At 46.4% G+C, this 27,937-nt stretch overlaps 1 protein-coding gene across 1 annotated transcript in view; it reads right to left on the reverse strand.

Moving 5' to 3' along the window:
- Positions 1–453: 453 nt before the first annotated feature.
- The window catches only part of LOC119396367 (histone lysine demethylase PHF8-like), a 34,327-nt gene continuing 6,843 nt past the window's right edge, over positions 454–27,937 (reverse strand). The window contains 13 exon segments of the mRNA XM_037663560.2: positions 454–544; positions 1,084–1,225; positions 4,176–4,288; positions 8,388–8,477; positions 9,603–9,913; positions 13,012–13,207; positions 17,164–17,480; positions 21,189–21,451; positions 23,334–23,420; positions 23,769–23,857; positions 24,648–24,754; positions 26,824–27,074; positions 27,708–27,906. Of these exon segments, the coding sequence (XP_037519488.1) occupies positions 465–544; positions 1,084–1,225; positions 4,176–4,288; positions 8,388–8,477; positions 9,603–9,913; positions 13,012–13,207; positions 17,164–17,480; positions 21,189–21,451; positions 23,334–23,420; positions 23,769–23,857; positions 24,648–24,754; positions 26,824–27,074; positions 27,708–27,906 (2,245 nt within the window). The 3' untranslated portion in view covers positions 454–464.

Genomic DNA, 27,937 nt, shown 5'->3' on the forward strand with positions numbered 1-27,937 from the left:
CTCTCGTGACGAAAAGTCTAAAAGCTTGACGAAACGGCGACATTTTAGAGAAATATATATATGGTATGCATATATCTATATATGTGAATATATATGCGTGCATTATGTATACATATATATATGAATATAATATCGTATATCTATGTAAATACTCTATGAACTGCGTAATGTGCCTTATGAAATGCATGTGCTTTACACCATGAAGCCCTGAGGCAATGCACCGCGAAAGTAAAACGTAGATTAGAAGAGGCGGGCAGGCGAAGGAGGGGGTGAGAGGTGATCGTGTCCGACAGTGGAGGCATGACGAGAAAGTGAGATAATGGCTGAAACGAGCAATATGTACACGTGAAATCGGTTTTGGAAAAAAAAAAAAGGAAAGAAGCGCGAAGCTGCTCACACTTGCTGTAGGTGACACAGGCGAGAAATATGTACGCACACACACACATACGAAGCTTGTCTCCTTCTCAGTAGATCATCTTGTGGATCTTGAGAATCTTGCCCAGGCGCTGCTTTGCAGTGGCGAAACCTTTTTTCGGCTTTTTCACTGGTGTTCAAAAAGGACAGGAGGATTCCAGGAGGCGGGGGATGGCGTTGAAAAGAAGTAAAACACAAAAGCCACGAGTTATAAGAGGCACGCAGCATAATACAACCTGGATATGACTTCTGACACTGTCAAATGAAGTATCTAACAAAGAAAAACAAAGAAAAACGAGCCCTTAAAAGTCATCTCCTTTCCTTTACTGTCAAATGATGTAGGTTCGTCAGTTAATGAGTTTCAACTAGACCAAGTTATGTGCTTTAAACTAGACATAGCATATGTGCTCAAGCCAAATGTTCATGTTGTTATAAAAAGTACTTTTTGGCATAATTTTTTTTACGACTTCCGATAACACAGACTTCCAGGCAAAACAATCAGAGTTTCAATTATCGGTCAGCGACTTCATAGCTGCGGCTATGGGCAGTTTAAATGATGCCTTGATCAGCAGTAAATTGGCATGTACACTCAGCCACAGACACGAATTTTGCTGCACACCTGGATGATCTCTTCAATGAATAAGGAATTTTTAAAAATGGCAAACTCACGCCTAAAAGCATCTGGAGGCAGGGAGGGCTTTTTGCTGGCCGCCGAGGATGTGGACGGTCCCGGTTCAAACTCCTCGATGTCCTTTTCCTTGACCTTGGACGGCGCTTGCGACTTTTTGCGATGGTAGGATCGCTTGGGAGGCTGCAGTGCACAGCGCGTGAACGAGTGTGTATTGAAAGAGTGCTAACAAGTGGCCATAGATGTACAGCCATGAACAATGCTAGAGGAAACGTGAAATCAATTTTTTAAGGAACGATTACTCATGATCTCATCATTCAAATTTCATGTGGTAATCTGATGAGCTGAACATTGATCTTTAGTGAACACTCTATATGGAGGAAAACGAGTGCCCAGCCACTACAGCTTCAATAGTGAAAGTTTTTGGTGTTCCTGTCAAATATTGCAAAAAAAGCATATTAGTGCCGCATATTAATGAAACACTAATGAGAACTACTACTTCACTTTATTTTACACTTTGCAGGCATGAAACACCACAGGAATGCACAGTCACATATTGTGCTGCTCCCATTTCTAAGGAATGCTCCACGATGAAGGAATTTTAAAAAATAAGTCATATTATTTGATGCAGAAATAACTCGTACATTATATACAGTCGAACACGGACATATCGAACCCACATATATAAAATTTTCGGCTATATCGAACTCGTAAATTATCCCCTTGAAAATCCTCTATAAAGGTATAGAAATTCGCACGTTTATATTGAATGGTATTTTTACCCGCCATCGGATACAGTCGATCCCGGATATATCGAATTATTGGCTATATTGAACAGTTGAGAAATCCCCTTGAATTTCCCATGCAAAAGTATGGGGCTGGTGTGCACGTATATCGAACTGCCGCACAGTGAAATATCCGCTATATCGAACGCTGCCCCGCGCCGAAGCCCAGAAAATGCATTTTTCCTAACAGATATTCTTCATTTTTCGGCCGAATTCTTATAAGTTCCAGTCCCTCGTTGCGCGCAGGTGACGAAATTGCGTTACTCTAGTTCGTTGCGCAGCGCTTGTCAGTTCACCGGTATATTTTACGCCCGATCCGCAGATTTTAATGCTTTCCTGCCCACGGGAAAGTAGAACAGGCAGTCTGCCTGGTTCTTGAAGAGGCACTCTATGCATGGGCACCGAGCTGAAGGTTGACCTGCTTGGTGCCATTCAAATTATGACGGGTGCCTGGCAAGACATGAAGACGGACATTGTGGCCAACTGCTTCCGGAAGGCAGGCTTCGTGACGGCGGAACTTGCGGAAACCACTGAAGACTGCAACGACGAGCGCATAGACAACACGTTTCGCGAGTTGTCGTCCCTCTTCACGGCTGCCGTAGAAGCGGACTGCAATGTTTAGGCTGTTGCGAGCCTCGCTGACGAGGACATTGTAGCTGCAGTCGCAGGGACCCTGGATGCCCAGGCCGACAGCTCAAGTGGCGACGAAGATCGTCCGGACGAGGCGGCGGCTGCACGCGCGTACTCCGCCGAAGTGGCGGCAGCATTCGGCTTGATTCGCCGTTGTTGCGGCGACATGGAGGGAACCGGGCTGTCGCACCTTGTGACGTAGTGTCAGGGGTTTGGGCCCAGGACCGCTAGCCAAGGAACAATCGAGCCACGAGTGCACACACACACACACACAAATATATTTACAGAAAGGAAGCAACTATTAATGAAGTATTCGTGAAAATAGGCTGTCACATGCAGTCCTATACTAAATGTGTCTCTAAATGAGAAGTCTCTCGCCGTATTTAGCTTGTGGCTTGTTGGACGCCGATCGCTCGGGGCAACGCGCCGCCTCGCTCGTTGACGTCCTCAGCGGTAGTTGGCCCACGCCATGTCACGGCCTTCCGCCGCAGCAGCAGCAGCAGCAGGAGGGTAGCGGTCGCTTCGAAGCTCCGCAACAAAGCCGCAGCTCTCAGCCGCCGCGTTCGTTCCAGCAGCACACCGGGGTCATGCCAGCCACCCGGAACAGTAGCAGTACTAGCGGCCCACAGCAAACTGGAACTAACAGCCACACGGGACGGCAGCCAGAACAGCGGAACCTCGCCTGGTCCCTGGGCCAATCACCCAGCCGGAGTCCAGGACAGTACAGCGCCTGGAGGACGTCGCCTAGTTCTCCGGACCGGACGTCCAGCCGAGAACCGTCTGCCCTTGCACGCTGCCTGCTTCGAACGCGGTCACGCACTTTTTTCCGATCCCGCGCGCTCTTCATTGTCGTCTTCCCTGGTGTCGCTCTTCTGCCCATATTATTACACACCTGGACAGCCTTGATAAGATCGAGCCAGTGTCTTCAACTTCATTTCGAAGACGAAGAAGCAGGCCAAGATAAGCGATATTTTTTTCACGTAAATAAAACATTCTGTTGCATTGTGTGTGCGGAATTAGTTGTCATTCTTGAATGCGCCGATTGTAGGTGATCGTCCGCCACTGGTAAGGTCTCGGGACCTGTATTTCTTGATATAGAATTTTTCATACATCGAACTAATTCGCGATCCCCTTCGAGTTCGATATATCCGTGTTCGACTGTAATGGTCAAAATCTGGAGAAAGCCAGTCATTCATAAAACGCAAAGCAATCAATGTATGCGTGACAACGTAAAGACACGACTGTACAGAGAGCCATCATACATCGAAATTTATCGACCGTGAAACAGGCAGAGTGTTGTGGCAGCACAATTCGAACAGTGTTCGCAGTAATTGCTAAAAATATAGTGGTTCACATAATGGAAGCAAAAAAATAAGATCAAACTACAGTAGACTCTCAGTAAATGGAAATCTGTTAAACGGAACTGCTGCTTAAACGGAACAACTGCATCTAATATAATTGGTTTCATACTTTGATTCTGCACTCCCGTTCATCTCTCAGTAAACGGAACTCCTCTTAAATGGAACACATTTTCTTTGTCCCTTCAGGTTCCGTTTAATGAGAGTCTACTGTAATACATTTTGTGATATGACTTGTAGTTTCCTCCAAACATTTACGTTGTATCGTACGACAGTGTTCATGCAACGAAAGCACTTTTGTGTCAGTACGGCAGCAAGAAATGAATGAGAAAAAAAAATAAACACAAATCGAAGACTTACAGGCTTATTGGCAAGCTTGGACGCTGTGTCCTCGATGGTGCGCTTGACAGACTTCTTTTGCGTTCCCTCTCTCGTGGGACGTGGGGGTTTGGGGCAGTTTGGAGCAAGTTTGGCTGCAAGTGAAACCCGGAAAATAAGCGTAATGTCTTCGTTGTTATCGACTCAGTACAATTGTTATTTCCATTCCTACCTTTCACTCCGGCTGCTAAGCTATAAATTATAGTCTGAAATCTTAATTTACCGTATTTACTAGTGTAATTTGCACCTGTGTAAATGCAGGCTCGGAGAGAACGGCGTGGTAATGACATTGCATGCACAATTGTGGGCTGCACACTGAAAAATTTAGCTAGAAACGCCTTACTGGGGATTTATAATATGCACAAAAGCCTCATTAATACGATTCACCTTAATAAGTACTAAAAGTCAAAACGTAGTCGCGACAAATTCTTGTGAAATTCTCTCCAGAGTCTGACCGCTATGCATATTGTGATCACTTTTTCGTCTTGTTAAATGTGGCCCTCATCTCACGATGTGATCGATGCCGCAATGCACCGTAAAATATTTGCCACCTTTTCGGAAAGTAGGGAGACCAGCAGGCCAATGGTTCAGGCTTCGGTGTGAGTGTGGCGATGCCTACACGGATAAGCACTGGAAACGCACGGAGGCACAATGGTGTGTGCGGAGGAACATGCCACTACCACTTATTGCGAACAACCCCATCGCTGTAAGCACCTTGAACTATCTGCTCGGCAGCGTGTGCAAACATAGCACACACGGTGCAGTGCTGCCCAAAGTGCACAGCATTTTCATTAGGCGACAACCCGAACGAGCACCGCACTGTCATTCGCTTTAATGGCAATGCTTCAGGTGCGAGTTGTTTATCGAAACGAAAGCAGCATGTCTTCTTCACAGTACTGGCCCAACAAGATATGTACAGCACCCATGTACAGTTCTCGCAGTTTTAAACGAGAAAATTTAGGGATAAGTAATGCTCGTACTTGAGTTTCCAGCATCTACAGTTCGTGTCATATCGGCTTAATTTCGGCTCCAACACTTACATCAGAGCCAACTTTACCTTTAGCGGCCAGATTCCTAGCAACATGATGCAGTTATTATGAGCAATTGCTTATAGCTGTTGTTATACTAAAAAAATTATGTCACATTTCCATCTGTGAGTACTGTACAGTGAGGAGCAAGGCGGGCACGAAGGGACCTCACTACGCAGACACTCCCATGGCAAAAATATGCATACAAATGCATATTTGTATGCATTTGTATGCAACGTCACTGAGGACAGCTAAAGGCAAGGTTTAGGGAGATGGGAAAGTCTGCGGGCATACAGTGGCTGGCAAAAAACTGGGGTAACAACCATCATTGCCTTATTTCACGTTGCCTTGCACTGGACACGAAATAGATTGATGATACAGTCGACGTCCGATTTCCCGGACGCCCGAAATTCCGGACATGCCTGGTTTCCCGGACTCATCTGTGGCACCGTCAAGTTCCCCGTAGAGTCAATGTATTACAAAGTCCGAAATTCCGGACGCTTATAGCCTTCGCCATCCGATTTCCCGGACTTTTTACTGTTAACCGCCGACCCAAAGTCACCACCGACGCCGCCATTTTGGTTGTTTTCATTTTCATATCCTTGAACCCGCGCATCAGCAGCAACGCCGCACCGCGCCGCGGCTGCCGTAACCTCGAAACCGCACGTGTCAATCCGTTGCCAGCCGTAGCTTAGCCAAGCCAAACCTCACTGTGTTCGTTCACGTGTTTTGTCAGCTGTGCCAGCTCTGCGGTCGTGTCTGCGGTTGATCGTTTGCTTTTGCGCGCTACCTTCAGTGATCACGTTTCCCGACCTTCAGCATCCACCGAGTTCCTAGCTGTTTCGTGCTGCGCTTTTCGTCGAGCGGATTCGCCGTTTACAGCAATGGCACCGACTGCTCCTTCGTCTTCGTCCGCGCCTTCGAAGCGCACAAAGCCACCTCGTAGGTGACGATGACGAACTGCCATCCGCGGACGTTGCCTTCGACGATCTGCGCGCTGGCGGCGTGTTGATTCCAGCCGAGATAACCCTTGAGGGCTTCGCCGACGCTGACAAAGACCTCGAGCTATGTGCGGAGTTGACCGATGACGAAATCATTCATCAAGTTACGGAGGATTCCGATGACTCCGACACCGAGAACGAAGAGCCAGCTCCTACACAGCCAACGAACACGGAGTTGACGCGAGCACTGATGACACTGTCATTGGTGTACAGCGGCAACATGATGTTGACTGAAATTGAGGCAGACGTAATCGCGGGCAAGCGGACCGTGCAAAAGAAAATAAGCGACTTCTTTGCGCCCAAGTGCTGACCTATGAGGTAGTGCCGGCCACGTCGTATTTTTTTTATAAACGGCTCTTTTCAGAGCCACCTAAACAATGATTTGGCTGAATTGCTATGGGAATCTTGTACTCCGGCTGTGACCCTCTCCGTCAGCGAAAAATACCTACCAAAAATGTGCGTTTTCACGTGCATTCGTTTTTCCGGACTGCCCGATTTTCCGGACGTTTTCGCGGTCCCTTGAGGGTCCGGGAAATCGGACGTCGACTGTACTTAGTAATTCTACGATGACAAATCTCTCACCTTTTGTTATACAGTCGAACCCACTTAGAACGATTCCACGTATAACGATCTATCGGTTATAACGACCATATTTGGATGCACTTACGATTTTCCATTGAAGGTGCGTTCACATATAGCGAACATTTTTCAAAGCCTCCTACTTTTACAACGAACACTTCAGACACAGTCGTGGTAAAAATATGGCGCATACGAAGCGAAAAAAAGTTAAAACAGGCCTTCTAAAGCGTGAGAGCGGCGTGCGCTCGCGCGTGCCCCGCTCCATATCCCTGATCGGCAAGCACCACATGCAGATTTCGGACGCTGCGAGCGAGGTCGCTCACTTTCCAGCCTTTTCTTCAGTGGCAGAATGGCAGAGAGGAAAAAAAAAAGAGGCAGCATGAAGCCTTGAGGTCAGCTTTCGCACGGTAACCTTCCCTGACGCCATTCTCTGCAGCTACGACCGCCTACGATGAACCAAACAATGCCTTGGAATGCAAGAAGGCATAAATGCAAGAAGTGATAACCGTGATAACTTTCATCGCATAAAGGTTCACTGCGTCCCTGAACTCATCGACGCCACAATGCGGCGCCAAAGGTCGTCTGTCTTCGTTAACGGCAGAGACCGATCGATCGGTGAAAACGATTTCCGCGCAACTGGAGCGATGCCTTTGCGGATAAGCATCAGAAAAGAGCGAAGGCGAGGTGGCAGCCGTCGATGAACGTGCAGTTATGACTTATAGCCGACAACCTTATATCACAGTCATCTGTAGATATCTGCTCGGCTGCGCGTGTGGCGTACGCTGTACACTGTGCGGATTGACAGCGGTACGAGCGCGCCATGCTGCCACTCGCAAGTTCGCCGCTGCTGCATCGTGCGAGACCGCCGTAAAGTGCGCGTCGCTTTGTAGAAACGAGTAGCTCGCTGTTGTTGAGCGGCGCGGGCACCAAGAAAAGCCCATGTACTGACAGCGAGCTTATACTGTGTGTTTGACTAGGTGAGAACTCAAGTGCGCTCAAGAACTCAATTACGTCTCCGCGAGAGCATCACGGAGACGCAGAGCGCGCGTTGCTTGCAAAATGCTTGTTTTCGCTGCGTTGAACGAACAGGCTACTCACTGCACCCGTGCACGGTCCGGAGTGAAGCAGGCACGAAGAACGTACAAACGCGCAAATACAGCATACAGCAAGCGGCCCGGCAGTGACTCCACTCCGTGAGCCGAGTAGGGGACTCGCTGCACGCAACTAGCCAGAGATGATTGGCTCCACGTGGCAGTACCGCGCTTCGGTGAAACGGTGTCAGTTCATAGCAAAGGCGGGTAATTCACTCGTGAGCACGTAGCGGGCGTTGCTTCACGACGCGAAAACGCTTAGCTTGTCACCGGAGGGGTCGGGTGCACTTTAATAAAAGTGCACATAAAGAAAAAGAAAACGGCTTGGCCGCTAAGCACACGTTTTTAAAGGCGAGTCCATATACAACGAACTACTGATATAGCGACCACTTTTCGCGACACTTTCGAGTTCATTATAAGCGGGTTCGACTGTATACTAGTACAGTTAAGAGAACAACGGTCTTGCGGACTTCTTAAAAAGTGCGCAATTCCAACCTTTAGGATTCCAGGCCTCGTCTCGCTTGGATCGCCCTCGAGGTTTGAACACACGAAGCTCGTCATCCGACGCTTCCAGTCCAGGGTACACTGGAACACAGTGAGGATGCCAATATGAGAAAATTATCATGAGGTAAATGTCCGTTTGCAATATGCATTATAGAAGATTATCTATAAGTGCGTGAAACTTACATAATTCAATGCCAAGGTTCTGGAGATCAAATTTAAAGCAAGTGGAAGTGTCAAAATAAATTATAGTGTATTTTACAGCAATTAATTGTAATTACAAAGTCAATAAATATCTAATTATTGTCGTGATATATTTCTTCATAAACCGACCTTAATAACACACTCAGATTACACGTGATAGTTATCTGTGGGCAGTGAGCCTTCCTAAAAAGGTAAAGATATATTTTGAAACTCCTCCCAAAACACCCCACATCCAACGTATCGTTAAAAACAATACCGCCTTCACCGAAGCGATCGTGTGTAGCAAAATATTTCAACCAGAAGTGATATCAATGAACTTTAGACAACAAGAACACTTAATTTACCATAACATCAGTGTTTGCGGTACCTTCCTTGGCGATCGTGCACAGAAATGGCAAAAGTAAGTCGCGCCTCTAAATGAGGGTGCCATGATGCATGGGGTTACACTCAACTGCTGTTGACACGTCATAAGCCGCACACCCTAGCACAGGGTCTCAAACCTGCCTCGGCTAGCGGGCTGCAGGCACATGAAACTTGGTCTCCCACAAGGGCCAGGACAGTGAGGAAGGTTAGAGTGGGAGTTAGGGAGGGAGGAGCTTGAACAAAATGTCAGCTAATGTTGCCATTTGAAAGAAGCCGTATCCCATGTCTCGTATATGGGTCATTCCTGAAGGGGACTGGAAGTCAGATTTCAAGAAATATATTGATACTGATCTCTAGAATTACTGAAATCTGGACGCCAATTCCGTAATATAGAGTTTTTGCACCACGGTTATGTTTTAATACATGGTGACTGCATGACGCGCCTCAAGAAAAAAAGTCCTGGTGGCCAGTCACGTCTGTGTAGCGCCTAAACATACTTATTAGAAAAACTTTAAAAAACATGGGACGAAGACAGTCATGTGTGTGCCAGGCCGCTAAAAAGAGGTCCGTGGGCTGCATGCGGCCCGCGTGTTTGAGACTCCTGCCCTAGCGTGTCAGCAGCAGGACTGGCAAGCCACTCACCATAGTCGTCGTCCGCGTGGCACTCCTTGAGCAGAGATTCTTCGAGATCTTCTTCCTCGCCGGACCGCATCCGGGAGGCGGCAGAGCTGAAGGGCGTGGGCCGCTTGTGTGTGGGCGTCGGACCGATCCTTCCACGCGCCCCGGTCAACCCCAGCGCCAGACCCGTGCTTAACGGACCTCCCTCGAGAAGCTCCTGCGCGGTGGGGCCCATGGGTCCGCCCCCGTCGCAAGGCCCGAACGTGAACGCGCTCTTTGACATGGACAGCATGCCCTGGATAGCGTCTCTTGTCGACGGCGATGCTCGACCACCCCTGCACGCAAGAACAATGAGCAAATTCTCACTTTTTGACTAAGCTCTACTTTAGGAGCATGTTTCAGTCTTGGCCACAGAAAAACTCTCAGAGTCCCTTATGCATCCGTCTATGAAAGGAAGTGAAAGCTATCTTCCTTTTCGTTTAAAGGTGGAGAAAGCCACCTTCTTTTTCCCCCCTCTTACATACAGGCTAGGATTGATCATTCTGATAATGTTGGTGCTGTGTCATGTCTAAGCAAAACATGCAGCAATTGATTTATCCCCAGAACTTATGTGGACTGGAACTGCCTTCCCGGATGCGTAGCCATCGTCACCGATCATCACCTGTTTCATTCAGCACTAGCTACCATCGTATAACTAAGCAAACCAACTTACCTGTTCTTTTTGTACATAACCTTTATATTTTAGCTAACACTGCATGAGTAATGAAAATCACGTTTCTACTCCGCTCCATAATGCCTCTGGCCTGGACGGTTTTACAAAAAAAAAAAAAAAGGGATGAAGTAGCTGTACTAATCCTAACCTCCCTTGCGAAAGCTCTCTGCACCTCCCATGTTTTGCATTGCCTCCATGATTGGAGGCATTGCAAGGCATTTCATTGCAGGCAGTGCAAAACCGGGTGAGGTGCTTCCGCCCCTCACGTGGTTTTGCACCACCCACGTGACGACATCGGGTGATGATCTTTTGCATCACTCGTGTGGACGGCAGTGGCCAATTTTCGGTGTTTGATGAGGCATTTAAGGCGGTTGCCTTAAAGGGGTACTGACACCTTTTTTCGAAGGCGAGCTTACTCTGCCATTCAAATATTCTGTATGCAGAGACGGCTCTGAGCAAGGGTGAAGCTCAGCAAATGCTGATAAGATATTTTATTTTGATATTAGTCATTTTTTCCATGGTGCACCTACCAACATCGACACTAGCTTGACGTCAGGCTACAGTACTAATTCTGGTGACTTCACGCAGCAGTCTGGCAAGGCGTCGTGACGTCGGGTACCAAGACTTCCAAGATGGCCGCTTGTGCGTCATCAACGGAGCCACGGTGTGGAGCGGCCGTGGAAACGTCACTATATATTGTGCGAGCACGTGACGAGAAGCTCGTACCGCGTTGTGACGTCAGGGTACAGTATACGAACCGGAACTAACTTTTAAAAATATATTGTAATTACTTTTTTAGGGTGTACTCGTGCTTAGCACTACCTTTTCTAGGCTCTTGAGAGCCTGGCCTTTCATTTGACGCGAGAAAACGACAACTGAACATTTTCGTGTCAGTACCCCTTTAATAACCTGTCAAGCTATACTTGTATGTACTGCTCTTCTATTTGAAATCAACGATGTCTCACCACGCAACACATTCGAAGACCAACAGTCCACACTGAACAAGTTTCATTCATGCTCTCAGGGTTGCGCATGCGAGTGGAAGTCAGCTTGCATGCTCTCTCAAGGTCACTTCATAATCTAATAGCCCCAGCCTGACTGCCTTGTTGCCTATGTATGGTGACCCAATTTTTTTTTTCTTTATTTCACTAAGAACAAACATTTCTGCCATCCCAGCCACCTTGCTGTGTAACGAGGCTTAACTATGAAGTACACTTGGACATATGGCGATAAAATTTTTCCTAGTTAAAAGCAGCCTGTTAAGGAACTTTACTGGCAGTCTAAATGGCACTGATCATTCGCTTACTAACAAAACACCGAAGGCATCACGCAATCAAATATCCATATGAACAGTGCTCTTTCTAATTTGAACCTGTAAACCAAAGGACTCCGAAGTTCGAAAAAGTACTGTATTTACTCGATTGTAACGCGAGGGGCGACTTTCCAGGAAGAAAAAAAGAATCAAACTAAAATAAAAGAATTGTGTGCATCATTGGACTTTTTAGACGACCTGAATTTCGGTATTCGATTGTAACATGAGCGTTGACTTCAGATAGTAAAACTATGGGAAAAAAAAAATGCCCCCACCTCCCCAAAGGGAATCGTGAGGAAATGCGAATGCATTTCTTGCGCCAAGAGTACACGGCGTAGTAATCGCTTCACTCCATTTATATATATGTGCAAGCGAGCGGATGGGAGAGTGGGGCGCAGGGAGGAGAGAGAGCGAACGGCGAGAGAAGGAGCGGCGAAGCACTGCACCTACCTTCTCTCCACACACGCGGGAGCTCCGCCGAGCTCCCGCGATGCGAGCGCCCTCACACGCCAGAGCGCGCTCCTCCTCTCCACTACTCTGCCCGCACCACCTGCTCCGGTTGCTAGGGGTGAGGATAAGCGTGCGCGCCCGCAGCTGTTGCTATGGGAGAGGGAGTGAGAGCGGAGAGATAACACCTGCCGGCGCGCGGACACCGACAGACACCTGACATGCCCCGACTAAGAAATGCATTCGCATTTAAAATATGCGTTACATTCGAGTAAGTATGGTAGGCGGCGCAACATTGAACAGGGAAATGGGGGGATGTCTAAACGAGAAAAATTCTAGTCGAGTGCCTGGGGTCTTCAAACATGCCAAAGGAGTCTGCGCTATTAGCTGTCACAACAATAAATAAATAAATAAAAAACTGAAGCCCTTGCCCTATCAGGGAAATGGAGGCAAGCGAAGCTTGGCGGGTGCGTACCTGATATATGACTTTTCTTTCTTTCTTTCTATCACACTGGGCAATGCTGCCTCCAAACTTTTTCCTTCCTCCTTGCCGGGAATCCAACCATCATCCACGTGCTTAGAAGCGCGACATTTCAGTTGCTACAGGCAACAATGACGGTCATGCGTTTATATCCTGGCAACAATGAAATGTGGCAACGTGAAATCACAAGTCCCCTCGATAACCTCGATAAAAGATCAGATTGCCATATCATAAATGGCTGATCACTGAGAAGTCCACGATCGACAGAGCATCGATTATTGGAAAACAGCGAATGTAAATACGCATGGGACCTGTGCACATTTGAGGGCCACATTCTTTGGGCTTGCAGATGCTGGGCGTTTTGCGGTCACACCTACAACGCCAACGACACTTGTCAGGCAACACAGGCTTCGCTTGAATAAAAAAAAAAAATACGGATGAAGTGGCAGAGGTAACACAGTTAGTGCAAGAAAGCACTGACCCCAACTCTTCTTCAAGGCTGACTCGCGTGCTGTCCGTGTCCAGGGCAATGCTGGACGCCAGCAGAAGGTCGTCGATGGTTCCGTTCTTCGGCACGTCGGCAGTGTCCTCCCCGCTGGCAGACTTGGCAACCACGGCTGCACCGCCAGCCTTGTTGTTCACCACGGGCTTCTTCTCAACCTTGGACTTGCCGTTGACTGCACGGAGCGAGGTGAAGTGTATCAGAGGAGAGCTCTGGGAACACATCTTTCGCCAGTGAACTGATCGGTCCCGGTCTACCCATCAAAGAAAAGCATTTCAATGTCAGTGGAGTAACATCAGGCTGGAGTCAAACATGAACATAACGAAACAATTGTGCAGTGCTGTTTACACCTAATTACTTAAAATTGTGACGTTCAGTACTGACTTGAGTGAGTGCTCTCAGTATTTGCTCAACTCACGACTGGAAAAACCGAGTACAAACCGTCAGAGAACGACTGTCAAACTCATGCGAGAGCCTTCCAATAGGTCTATTGAGACATGCTGCAAAGACACTTATTCGTTAGCTACACTGATGTGCTATTGTCCTTGTCATAGCTGTGACGCATGTACAGTGCTCATAGATTGAAATGTAAAATTAAAGCTTTTAGTATGACGACTGGTATATGCACAGTTGCTCGAGATAACCACGTCGTGTTGCTACAGATCTGGCCGTTAAAGGTAACGTAGGCTCTGATGCAAGTACATGAATTGAAATTATGCCTACATGACACGAACTGAGGACAGTGGAAACAAGAGTATGTGCATCACCTAGCCCTAAATTGTCATGTTTCAATCCATTAGCACGCTCTTTATGCAGTCAACATGCAACAATACAAGAGACACACTGATGCATTCATTTTCCCTATAAACACGATTTATGATATGCCATAGCCAGTGTCCCACATGCTGCAAAGTGCGTTTCCTTTTAATACTACATTTGCTAGCAGGTGTTCCGGCACTGAGCACTGTGTTTGACACAGGGCTGGGCAGAGATACTCAGAAAAGTATTCCGGAATACAGATATCGAAATACATGAACTGGAAGCCTAAAATACAGATACTGCGATACATTTGCCTTTAACGTAACGGGATATTTCGGAGATACTTTTGCAATAAGACGAAAAAAGTATTCCGGAATACAGTTACAGCGATACAGATACTGGAATACTTTTTTTATTTGAAGGATGCTCATACTACGCAAAGACACTTATTAGTGCAGCATAATGCTGTAACTAAAGTTACAGCGCATCGGAACGTTCAGTTCATTTATTTATTTATTACAGTACCCTCAGCGCCATTAATAAGACATTGCAGGGGAGGGGGGCGGACAAAGTACATAATTAGTAATAATGACATAATTACAAGTATCAATTGCAATAAAAATACACTATTTCACAGCAAGAGTAACAAGGATTGGACACCGAAATCGACATACTTGGCGAACAAACTATGCTATGCTAGACTTGAAGCAAATCACTCGAATAAATAATGAACACCAGTGAATTGAGAAAAAGCGCACATTTATTTTGAAGATCTGCTTTGCTGAGAAGGTTGCTGTGTAGGCTTCTCAAATAGGCTGTCTTCTAACAGCGTCGGTTCAGCCTCAGCACTAGACTCACGAAAGAAAAAAAGTCTGCCTACCGCTGAAGGCGAGCACAAATTCGTGTTATAGTGAATAAATATCGCCTTCATAGCCGGATTGCCCTGCAGCATGGCGATATCTCTTCTCTGGTCATCTAGATACCGAAACGCTTCCGCCCTCACTTGGGTTAATTGTTCTGACTGTTCAGAATCCAAAGTCTGTCCCCATCTTCGGAATCCTAAGCCGTCTGACCCTGTCGGCTTCAATGAAGCTGTCACCACCACCGCTACCAGCACCCATTTCAGAAAGCCGCAACAGGCGAAGTCGGCTCCGGCGGGGAGTGGGGGGGGGAGGGGAGCCTGTTACCACAAAGACCGTTTCACGCATGTAATCAATTAGGAACGCACCCTGACATTGGAGAGGTGGCTGAAAGCGCGTCAAAGATAGCCATCTTCTAGTCACTTCCGCCGCGACAACGGGAACTGCTTTTGGAAGTGCCGCCGCTTTGAGAACTGAACGCACGCGAAGCATTGCAAAGCCTGTTCCATACCTGCCAAGTTTGGAGAAACGGAATCCGGAAGATCTACTCAACGGGGGGGGGGGGGAGTGGGGTACTGCGATAGCAATTATATGGACACTGTCAGCGAGATTTTGCGGTCGCCGCTGATCTGTACAGAGCCCAAACCGACCGATAACATCGCTTACGCATCGTCTGTTTCACGTGCGAGTAAATGCGCGCTAGCGCTAGGGACGAACGCGGTTGAAGCAGAGATGAAACGACCCGGCCGTCACCGTCGCGCGAAAGGCACATGCGATAACATCGCTCCGCGTGCGAGGCCTGTCGTCGCTTGCTTACCAGTTATTTCGTCCGGCAAGGGACCATAAGGGGCGCCGTTGAGACGGGGACGGTCGCGAGCGCTGGCGAACACGCTATCTCGACAGACATCGGTAACGGCTACCCTTTAAGTGCTGGGCTCTCCACTTAAAGCAGTAGTGACACAAAATTTTGAAGGCGAGACAACTTCTGGGATAGATTTTTGTGTACACAAACGCATCATCTACGAAATATTAACGGCTGATATAACCTATAACACATTTAGGATCAATTTCTAAATGCGTGTAGCGCATCTGTACGCGAAACGTCCCACCTCGCGTCACCGTGACGCACGGGGCGCGCAATGCACTGGACGCGCGGGGCAAAACTGGATTTCCGGGAGATTTTCCTATGACCCGTACAACCGGGAGAGACGTTCAAAATCCGGGAGTCTCCCGGGTAATCCGGGAGACTTGGCAGGTATGCTGTTCCAAGGCGGTATCCACGTGGGGGGTCACGAAGTAATGGCTTGCCACCCGAAAAAATTAGGCGTGCTGCACTGACCTTGAGAGACAGCGACTTTCGTCGGCAGAGGCCGACAACACTGCCCCTGCGATTCTGCCGTCTGCGGCGTCGCGCGCTTTACCACATGGACCATTCTGTACTTGAGGGGAAACCATCGCCGCCCTATCTGTCGGCGACCGGCGGCGCGCCTTTGCTTGTCTTGGCATAAAAAAGAAAAAAAATCGCCATTCCCCCATCGGAAACACGCCTCAACTCATTTCCGACACAAAAAAAACAATGTAACGAGATACCCGTGTCCTGCATAATATCACGATACAGGCGATACATCGTAAATGTATTTCACTACTGAGATACAAATACATTTTTCAAATGTATCTCGATACAGAAATACAGATACTGAAAAGTATCTCTGAAATACTATCGCGATACTCTTGTATCGCAATACTGCCCAGCCCTGGTTTGACAGAGGAACACAATGCATGCTGCATAAGAAATGCCAGTTCTCTGTTCTTTTTCGCAACACAAAGCCGGTCGCACATGGCCAGGACATAGGTGTGGCTCTCAAGTCCGTATAACCATTATTGCAAAAAGAGTCAGTAAACGGATCACACGAACATCACACGCACTAGCATACGTGGATCGATAAATTCACCTTCTCGTTTTGCCTTCTCGTGTTGAGTTTCATTTCGGCATCGTATTAATGCCACAGCATCAAAGTGAAGACAAGATGGTCCTGTGCATTCGCTTTGACTCTTCCCAATTTTTATGATTTCACGATTTTCCGGATCGTTCTGCGCTGAATGCCGACAAGAGAGCATTCAGAGTGCAGAAAACATTTCGCTTACTTTCGTTTCTGAAAGTTCGGAATAGTGGTTGTGCCGGTGAGGCTGAACAGTGCCATCACGATTTGTCCGCGCATAAAGAAAGCCAATCATCCCCGCAGAGGTTTCTACTGTCCCATTTCACGTCCAAAAATTGAAGTGTACACAATTTTGATAGAGTGCAAGTCTGTTCCTTACACTGAGAAGAAGCCTGACAAAGATATGCAATTGCAAAAGGTCTCACCCGATGTCTCTCCCTAAGACATTTGCCCATCTGCGGTGTGTTTCCTCAAGCCGTTCCCACGGGGTCCCCAGTAAAACTCTCTCGAGAACTAGAGGGGACCCACGAGGCGCACAACTGAGAAACACCGGAAAAAAAGAATGAACTAACATGAAAGCCGAAGCTTGAGAGAACCTTGCTTGCTGTCCGGGGACTCCATGACGGGGGAAGACGTGGTGCCGGCCGCGGCTGCCGCCGCCGCCGCCGCGAAGTTGCCCATGGAGGCGTTGTTGCTGAACGTGGAGATGGGTGGCAGGGCAGGCGTGGCGGGAACAGCCACTGCCCGCTGATATGAGCGACGTGGTTGTGGCGGCGGATTCTCGTCCACCACCAGGCCGTCGTCGTCCGAGTCGTTGAAGTCGTACACTGACTCCTTGTGCAGCGGCGTCACGGGTGGCGGCGCCGGGGCCGGTTTTTCCTGTTTCACACTGGGAGGGGGAAAGGGGGTGCGACAATTCAAAACAAGGCTATAGCTGACCTAGAAGACAGAAAAGTGCGGACGTTTCATTCACGTTGGGCACCAGTTTCTCCAGAAATGTCGAAATCTGGGCAAAGATACAGGGCATATGGTACTCATGGATTGAAATGCGAAAATTTAGGGCTAAGTAATGCTCATACATACTTTCGTTTCTAGCGTCTACTGTTCGTTATATTGGTGTAATTCTGACTCTTAAATAAAGCCAACACTCAAATAAAAACCAACATTACCCTTAGCGGCCAGATTTGCAGCAACACGACACGATTATCCCGAGAAATTGCTCATAGTAGATTTAATACAAAAATAATGTCGCGTTTTAATCCGCGAGTACTGCACATGATGGTAGTGCTATATGTGGCCAAATTTTATCCACAAGTTGAAAAATTAGAGAGTGAATATTGCAATTATACATTTGAAAAGCTAATTTCTGAGGTATTACTTGCCAAAAATGTGATGTGGTTACAAGGCATGCAATAACACCGTAGGACAAAACTGATAACTGATAAGTTTTACCATCCGAGGTTCTTCAACATGCACCTAAATCAAAATACACAGGCGCCGCAGCAGACACAATTACAGAATACAAAAAAGGAAAAAAAAAAAACTGTAAACCTGTGGCAGGTGGCAGAACAACCCTTGTACCCATAATCACATGCGCGCCGCATGTCACTACATTTGTGAGAGCAATGCGCATGCAGCGGCGATGCCCCCCAGCAAAGAAGGGTTGGCGCGGTTGCTCTGCACTCTTCAATACTTGTACCAACACAGCGAGGAGCGAAAATATGTGCTTCTAGATAGATTCAAGAGATGGCGCAACTAGTAGAATCACGCAAAATATGCCAGTTTTGCACTTTGGTGCAAATTTTTGAACGCATAACCGAGAACGTACCAGTACGTCAGTGACACTGCAGGGGGAAATGCAAGAACGTACCAGTACGTCAGTGACAGCAAAAGGGTTCAAGAACCCCAGCTGGTCGAAACTGTCAGGAGCCCTCCACTACCGTGATTCTCACAGCCTGAGTCACTTTAGGACGTTAAACACCATAAACCAACCACCTGTTTCTGCATTATGCCCCCATTACCATGGCCGGGAATCAAACCCACACACCGTGCTTAGTAGTGCAACACTATGACTGCCAAACGACCATGGCAAGCAATTATGATCAGAAAAATTTCAACACAAGAAATTATTGCATCGCAAGGTAGACAGCCACTTTCTGTTTCTTTATGGTGGGAGGGCAGACCTGTGCCTGAAGGTCTGGAACAGGGGGACGCATTACTCTGACGTGTGGCGCACTGGAGGTGCAAGTGCTACCACCTTTGCTGGGCGAGGCCCGCTGGAACCGTGCCAGCTTGCTTGGTTTTCCCAAGTCTCGAGTGAGCAGCGAGTACGAAAGCCTCAACGACCGTCTGCTCCTCATTCCACACATGTCAGTAATCAAGTTTTGCCATTGCAAGTGCCATGGTAGACAATTCTAAAATTATCTCTTAACATTAGCTGAATTCTCCATGTGAAGGCCCATCACAATGATATCCAATGGCTAGCTCTCCTCCTTAAAGTATTATTTGCAAGTGCAAGCACTAAATGCTTTCTCGGCGTACACACTGTTGTGTATAGTCTCATCAAGCTTAAACCAGGTCATGGAATAGGGCCCATATTCTGAGCTGGAGATATTACCCTAATATAGGTTTCAGTGCATTCTGATTGGCTGTTTGAGGAAAGGGAGGCTATATATCTCTTCATTCATGGGACACACGAGACTCCACATCACACAAAGTGATGCTGTCGCCAAAACTTATAATCTTGAAACACAGCCCTTAATTTATTTATTTATTTATGAATACTGTCAACCCTCATAGAGGGTCATAACAGAGAGGACAATACAACAACATACATAAAAAATGTACAAGGTACATAAAGATGCTTAATATTTGGCACTTCACAATGAAAACAGGTATTTCCTTAAATTACAATTAAAAAAAATAATAACAATTCAAAATTATCTGACATTTTTCAAATTATTTACAATGAGCATGAGGTCGCTTACATCATTTGGCACTGAACAATAATCACATTGAACAATCTCGTAAATGCGCCTCTACAGCATTTTCGAAGTCGGTGACATTGTTTAAAACAACAATAGCGTTTGGTAGTTTATTCCACATTTCTACGACATCTGGGAAGAAAGAATATCGAAACGTGTCAGTATTTCTTTGGTATGGTTTTATGACGCAATCGTGGTTAGTTCGGGGGTTTCTTTTGCCTGGGGCATGTAAATATTTGAGCTTATCAATCTTAAGTTGATCATGAATTATTTGGAAAAATACCTTCAGCCTATATTTTTTTCTCCGTAGTTCAAGAGAATCTAAGTTGCATCTCTGTAACATCAGCGTGACCGATTCCTTCCTTCGGTACGTTGAAGAAATAAAACGTGCCGCCAGTCTCTGTATTCTTTCCAGCTTCTTCTTAAGGGTCACTTGATGGGGACTCCAAACAACGGCTGAATATTCTAGTATCGTCCTAATGAAGGTGGTGTATGCAATATGTTTTACGTCACGCGATGCATGTTCTAGTTTTTTCCTCAATATGTATAACTTTTTATAGGCTGTCGTGCAGACGTTATCTATATGTTCATTCCATGACAGTTTCCGCGTAATTGTTACCCCGAGATACTTGAACTGGTGCGCATTCACCAGCAAGTGTCCACCAATGCTGTACGAAAAGGAATGGATAGTTTTCCTTTTGCTAATGTGTGTATATGTAGATTTAGAATAATTTATTGACATTTTCCATTTCCTACACCAATTATCTAAATTTTTCAAACAATTCTGAACTTTGAGTTGATCGTCTAGCTTAATCACAGGTTAATCACACCAAGCATAAGAAAAAAAGTGGCAGAAAGCGTTCTCACTTCTTATCACTGTCATTTTGCTTCGTGACGCTATCTGTAGCTTGCTCCATCTTACAGTTTTTTTGCGAACATCTTTAACCCTTTCACTGCCAATATTGAGATAACTCAGGCAACAACACACACACAAGCCCTGCCAATCCCGAGTATATTCGTATTGCCCTTTAAATCACTCCCTGCCGCTTGCAAGACAGATCTTGTAAAAAAAAAATGCAGGCGTGTTTCACTGTTTATGGAGAGAACAAATAAGCAAATACAACTTGTACTGAAATTTTTGACAAAAGAGGTAACGCATGCTAGAACATGAGCATCGGCTCAAGTCTCTGTGCCAGCGTCTCAGCAGTGCAGCCACGGTGAGTCAGCGTGCCACGTGTGCGCTATTTGACAGAAGAAATTCAGGAGCTCTTGACTAACTTGGACTCTGCATAAAATGTCTCAGTGACTCAGAATTAATGGGTAATTATTTATTTTGCTCATTAATTCATTACTTCTAATGAGTGCTACCTTTATTTTGATGAGATAATCCCCTATAAAATGTTTACATGTCCAAAACAGCATCCTACTGCATTGGTAACAGAAAATTTCTGCATAATGTGCAAAGAAAAAACAGGCATGGAGTGTGCAGCAGTGCCAAAAAAAAAAAAACCAGCAGTGAAAAGGTTAATTAGCGTCGTACTCATGCTTTCATATTTTTTTCCCTCACGTTACTGAAATTAAAATACACATTGTTCCAATTTTTCAGATTCTACCTTTGTGCCTTCTTCGTGGCTGTCGTTGCCCTGGCCTTGAGGCCGCCGGTGCCCTTGCCCTTTGCCTTGCCTTTGGCCTTGACGGGCAGCTTCACCTTGATATTGATGCCCTGCTGAGCGGGCCCACCGCTGCCCCGCACAGGCGTCATGTTTTCCTGCACACCGGCAACGGCGGCGGCAGCAGCCGCCTTGGCTCCCTTCGCGGCTCCCTGCTTGCCCTTCTTGGTCTCTTTCTCAGCCTTGACCTTGCCGCTCATCTTCTTCTGCACATGACGAAAAAGTTGGAAAGAAAGAACAACAGTTTTACTACACGGCCTCTCAAAGTGAAAGCCTCGAGTGATGATCGGGCAGGCACAAAACAGTATTTCTAAGGTGGAGACGAACATCCCTAAAGTGATGCCCGATGGTTGCCACTTGAAATTTATTTCAGGGGACCCAAACACACACACACACATTGGCCAGGGGGTGTGTGAGGTTCAACCACCCTTTATGTTATGTATGTTCATGTGTGTGTACCGGTGTATGTGTGCTTGTATATGTACACATGCACAAATGAAAAATGTTGGTGGGTGGGGAAGAGGTTTGAACCACCCCCCCACAGGCTATGCCAGTGTAGTGGAGAATCGAACCCTTTCTTCTCTCTTTTTACAGTTCAAGATGGCTAACTTCACCGTAAGCATTCCACCAGAAAGGTCTGTGAGCGATTGTTTTTAGACCGAAACTTGAAAATCTTGGCGAGGACCGGCTTGAAGGCAAGCTATTTCACAGGACCACAGGCGATAGCGTGAAACTTAAAAGGGGTGGTGACATCAAATTTGTGGCTTGCACGTTCTTTGTTGAAAACATTTTTTATTGCTCCAGGAAGCATGATACATGCTCCAAGATTCATGTATTCTTGCTAAATAATTTGACATTGCCTTATTTATGTGAACGACTATCGGTGTCAGTTTCTGGGCCCGAGTTGGACAGTGACTTCACTGTGTAGGAAACTTAAGCACGTGGGCCCACAAAGCTGTGACGCACACAGTGCTGCATCGTTTGCTCTCACACACGCACGCGAGCGACCGTCCAGATGCCTTTAACACTCGCTAAAATTCTCTAATAGAAAATGTTAGCATATACGGTATTCCGGTATACTCAGAGATGTTTGTGAAGTACCGGGTTACCGGATGATGGTATTGGCATCTTGCCACGCTTTGTGCAATCACAATTATCGGTGTATTTCTTTGTTTTCACTGAGTGACCATGGTGAAAAAAATGTTTAAAAAGGCAACACGTTCGGAACCACGTTGCTGGCAAGAATTTACACCAGCAGAGAACTAGAACACATTAGCTTTCCGCAACAACAATTCTGCGCTTGCCTGGTTCATCTTAGCACTGCCGGGTGGTGCCACCTATCCCATCTCTCATGTTTACGGCTACGGTAACCCGGTATGCTAAAGTAAAGATGTGTGCAAACAAACTAAAATTCCCTCATGTTGCCTTCGCATGTTTGCGTGACAATGCGAAACACTCTCTTGGCTTGTACTGTGCAGTGGAGCTGTGGGTCACCACTCACTGCATATCATTCTAATCTGGTCCGACATCACTAAAACTTTGGTTACGCTTCCTACACAGTGATGCCGGTGTCAGTCGTGCTAGCGATGGATCTCGATTGCGAGAATGAGCATTTAGGCACAGTTTGGAAGTGAATTAAAATATATTATAAATGACTGCTCTGTCCAACAATCCGTGCTGAGTGTCCTTGCATACAGTGGAAGCCTACAGCAGGCTTTTTGAAGCCTTAAAATTTGGTGTCTCCACCCCTTTAACCCTCTGTGGTCCGTTGTCGGCCCCTGTCCGACAATGCAACACGGCCGCAGCGGTCCGTGGTCGGGCACTGCTGGACAAGTTCTTTCACGGTTGATTCATGCAGCGTTTTCTCACTACATTATGCGCCATTTGTAAAAGAGTAAGTAAACTTCTTTTACTTGAGCTTTGAGTCTTCTGCTTTCGAACCAGAACAGACGGAAGGTGGGAAAGGGTTTCGGATCGCAAAGGGTGATCACGTGGTGGCAACCATAGACAATACTGACACTTTTTTCATGAGCAATGGTGTAGTTTCCGTAGACGTCCTTCCTAAACATTTTACGCTATTTCACTTACCTCTGCTGCTCTGACTTCCTTGGCCATATCTTTCAGAAGCTTGGGTACATTGATTCCACTTGGAATTACGTCCAATTTGCAGTTGGGCTGCAAGAAAGAGAAAGAAATTGAGGCACAAATAGTTTAATCCCTACAATGTTACATCAAGAAAGCTGCAGGGAGTTGATTCCATCGACAGCATCTTTACTTACAGCGCGAATGAATTTAACACGGCTGCAGAACAGTGTAACACGAGTGCTTAAGTTACGTCCCTCTTCTTCCTGTGTCCCTATTAATTCGTTCGAGCTATTAAAAAAATGCAGTTGAATGGACTTGCCCACTTAGCTACCGTACTTCAATTGGTTCCAAAGGCCACCAGTGAGTTATGGGAAAAAAGAACAAAAGTTAGTCTACACCCGAAGTTTAGGCGAGCTTCCGACAGAGCACACCACTCACCTCTTGAGTCCAGTTCTTGAGTGCGGTCATCAAGGCCTTTGCTCCAACAATCAGAAAGCTGGGAGGCTTGAACTCAGACGCTGTTGCACCTGAAAAATTTTTTGGTAATTTCGCATGCCTTGCCAAATGTGCCTATATAGCTGAAAATGCTGCATGCGGTGTTGTGTTGAATTGGGCTAATTGGCACACACTACTGAGCTTGAAAGAAAAACAGCTCTAAGAAGAAGATGAAGACAGAAGACCAACAAAAAACATGGTGTAGACTCAAGACCAAATTTTGTAGCGTTTTCAAGTCAATATATACTGCGGTACAATCAGTACAAACGAATGGGGTCACAAGACATTACACAGACTTTTGCAAGAGGATCAACGAAGAATGAGGTAGATCACATTGGAAAAAGAACCCGTGCAACAGTACAATGTCGAGGAAAGGTGAGGTACAAAATTCCTCTTAATTGCAGGCATCGCTACATCGGTGAAACCGGTCGATGTCTTGACGACAGACTTTGCGAGCATGCGTAACCATGCATATTAGCTCAAAGGCTATCAGTCATCTAGCTGAACAGTGCAAGAATTGTAGTTGCGATCACGAATTGCTTACGCTTACGAATTGCACTGTTTTATGCAAATACTGAAACGTTCCATGAGGAATTCCAGTAAGTCTGTACAATTTCCATATAATTTTATGGGGTATATGCGGACTCAATAACAATTCCATAAAATTTCCACAACAATCTTATGGACAATATATGGAACTACTGGAATGCATACGGAACGTTTCAAGAGGAACTCCACGCCATTTCCTGCATCGTACTGTTTAACCACAGAAGACACAAAGCGAGCGACAAAAAGTAAATGCAAGATGACGAGGTTGCTCACTTCTCAGCTGTTCGATGACGTATGATGCAGCGAACCAGTGGGTCGTCTCGAACGAGGGGAACTTGTACTTGTTCGGGGCGTCAATTCTCTTCTCTAACTCATACACTCTGGCAGATAGAGAAGAAGGAAAAGAAAGGGAGACTATTGTGAGTTTCACACAGTTACAAAAAAAAAATTGCATTTTTTTTTTTCTGTGCAAGCTCCAAGAATTCACAAAACATACATAGAACACACTGTATAAAGCATATGCAAAGCAGGCCAATTTCATTGACTGATTTCATTCAACCATTTATCACTGCTAGTTTCTTCTTGCACAACAAGATACCCAACAAAGTCAAGATATTTCAGCAGCACCAAATGGGACTTGGAAGTGCCAGTTTTGCACCATTTCTACCCTTAAAAAGTCCCGCCATCAATTCTTATTTTAAACAACTCTAAAATCACTGCCCGAGCACTCCGTACAGATGGTTAACCAGCACAGCTGAAACATGCGGCCTCGGTATTTGTCACTCGGTTAATCCCGACGTTTCGTTAATGTCTTTTTGAATTACAGTCAATGTCCAATTTTTCGGACTCCCTAGGGAACGTGAAATCGTCCGAAGGTTACATGAAGGCTACGCGTCTGTAGAGATCTCATACACAGAGGCAGCATGAGCGACGGCGCGGTGCGTTTGGGTTATCGCCTATAAACGCGTGCAGTACGCATACAACTGCGCTAGGCCACATGCACTACCAAACGGTTAGCTGAAGATTCTTATCATAAGGGTTGTCAGCAATTAAGCCATACTGGCGCGTTTGCTGCCATCACACCTCCGTCCATTTCTGCTGCTTATCCGTAAAGACATCGCTGCACTGCGCCGTGACAGTGTTCCATTCCCATTTTTTATGAGTCACCCTACCATACTTTGACATTGCGGCAAAGCTTCCTTTCTGACTCTGCTACAGCAGCAAACGATTGACTTGCGAAAGCACTGGTTCGAACCTACGTTATGACAGATGCAGCAGATTCAATTAATGCTGTTTCAGACCTGCAGTTTGGGCAGGAGGTCCGAAAAATCGGATGCCGAAGAGTTCTGGTGGCCAAAATTTCGGACGTTCTTATACATTGTCGTCTTATACGTTCTTATACATTGTCAGGACTTGTGATGTTGCCGCAAGAGCGTCCGAATTTTCAAGCATGTCAGAAAAATCGGCACTTGACTGTATTGGTTACGTATGTCCAGAAATCCTAATTGGATATTTGCCACCCTGTGTTCCCTTCTTCATTTTTAGTGCGCCATGGTGGTCTAGTGGTTACGGCGCTCGACTGCTGACCCGAAGGTCGCAGGATCGAATCCTGGCTGCGGCGGCTGCATTTTCAATGGAGGCGAAAATGCTTGAGGCCCGTGCACGTTAAAGAACCCCTGGTGGTCGAAATTTCCAGAGCCCTCCACTACGGTGTCCCTCATAATCATATTGTGGTTTTGGGACGTTAAACCCCAAATATTCATTTTTAGTGGACCAGCGATGAATAGTGGGATATCCCCAATTTCTGTGGCACATACACATTTTGCCTGCAGACAACTTCTTCACCTCCAGCGGACCGGTGGTGAGTAGCGAGACTTGCCCAATTTCTGTCGCACATGTGCACTAGGAGTTTTTGTGTACATTGGAAAGACCCTATGTGCCGCAATCTACGTGATCACCCTGTATGTACTAGAACTCTGCCCTTTCTTTATATGCCAAATATCGTATATGTACATAATGCTTCCCATTATTTTTCTCTTTTCTCATTCTTTTATTCTTTCTAGCTTTCCTTGTTTTTGTGTTTCTTCAATATTAAAATCCTGTTGATGAGATAGTCGGCTCTAACGTAGCCTAACCTCCCACATTTTTATTCGTATATAATACACATACAGTTGCAGCCCTTTATAAGAGACATGCACCACGAGGCAGTTCTTGTCCCTTATATGAGGTCACTTATAAGAAGGGTACCACATTCTCATTTTCTGGTCAAACCCTATTTCGGTGTAGGCACCCTGGTGTCTCTTATACCCAACAGTCTGTTACATCAGCACCTCTTATAGAGGGTTCAACTGTACATAAAAAAAAAAAAAAAGGACGGGCAAACATTAATTTCGCTTAGCCCTGTACAGCATCACTGTAAAAAATGACCAGAAGACAGCGGGGTACGCACTGTAGCTGGAGGCCGATGTTGAAGCTGTGCAGAAAGTTTCCTCCAAAGACCATGGAGTCGACCGAGGTGTAGACCGCATGTATCCACCCTGTCGGAATGAACAGCGTCTGCCCGGCAGTGAGTGTGAGCCGATAGCAGGCGTCTGCCTGGTCCCCAAAGAAGGTCTCGCTCTGGTTGGCTGAGGCCATCCAGTGCTCGTAGAGACTAAGGTTGGTTTGTGTTGGCCGTATCAGGTAGAATAGCTTCTCCCCCTGCACAAAAATGGTTAAGGCAAAACTGCCTGTAGCTGCTGCCTAAGTATACATGAGAGTATTATAGGATATAGACTGAATAATTACAATTGCAATAACCAGCTTCGGCCCCACAACTGCAACATCTGCTCTGAGTCTCTAACACGAAATATAATGAATACACCAGAGCCATAATTACTTTACTACCAATTATGACATGCTTATAGAAGTCTGCTCGCACAAATGGTGTGTTACCAGAATGTGTGCCCTTTTTATCTCTGTGTACTGCTTTCATGAATTACTGAATATCTTCACAATGACACCCAGCATGTCATGCACACGACAAAGATGATTTCGTTTTAGTGCACTCAACAGCAGCAAGGCCAACGACCCTTAACGACGTAATCAACACCAGCAGCAATCTATGCCCATTACGAGACAGTGGAGTATCCCAGCAATCTCCAGTAACCTTGCGCTGTGTCAGCCTATTCAATCCTATGACTGCAAATCCCTGACCTCGTTATTCCATCTAATCTTCTGCAGCTGATGGCTGCGTTTCTATTCCCTAGGCATCTTGTTTATCCGCGATCCCCCGGCACTCTTGTAAGCTGCTGAAAATGAAATGAATGCGACTAAACAGTGGTGTCAACTCACTCGGAGAACGTGATACCACACAGAGGAGCCGCCAAAGTCGATGTGAAAGTCGGTGAAGCTGTTCTCGGTGCTCATGAGACAGTACTTCATGACGGCAGGACGCTGGTACACACCGATGTTGGGCACGTGTGATGGCCAGCAGTTCTCCACCCAACTGATGCGTTGGACCAACGACGGCGGCTTCACAAAGTCAGACAGCCTGCGAACCCGGTAAATGTTTCGCACTTGAC

The sequence above is a fragment of the Rhipicephalus sanguineus genome, chromosome 6, assembly GCF_013339695.2.
Source record: "Rhipicephalus sanguineus isolate Rsan-2018 chromosome 6, BIME_Rsan_1.4, whole genome shotgun sequence".
In the NCBI taxonomy this organism is placed as follows: Eukaryota; Metazoa; Arthropoda; class Arachnida; order Ixodida; family Ixodidae; genus Rhipicephalus; species Rhipicephalus sanguineus.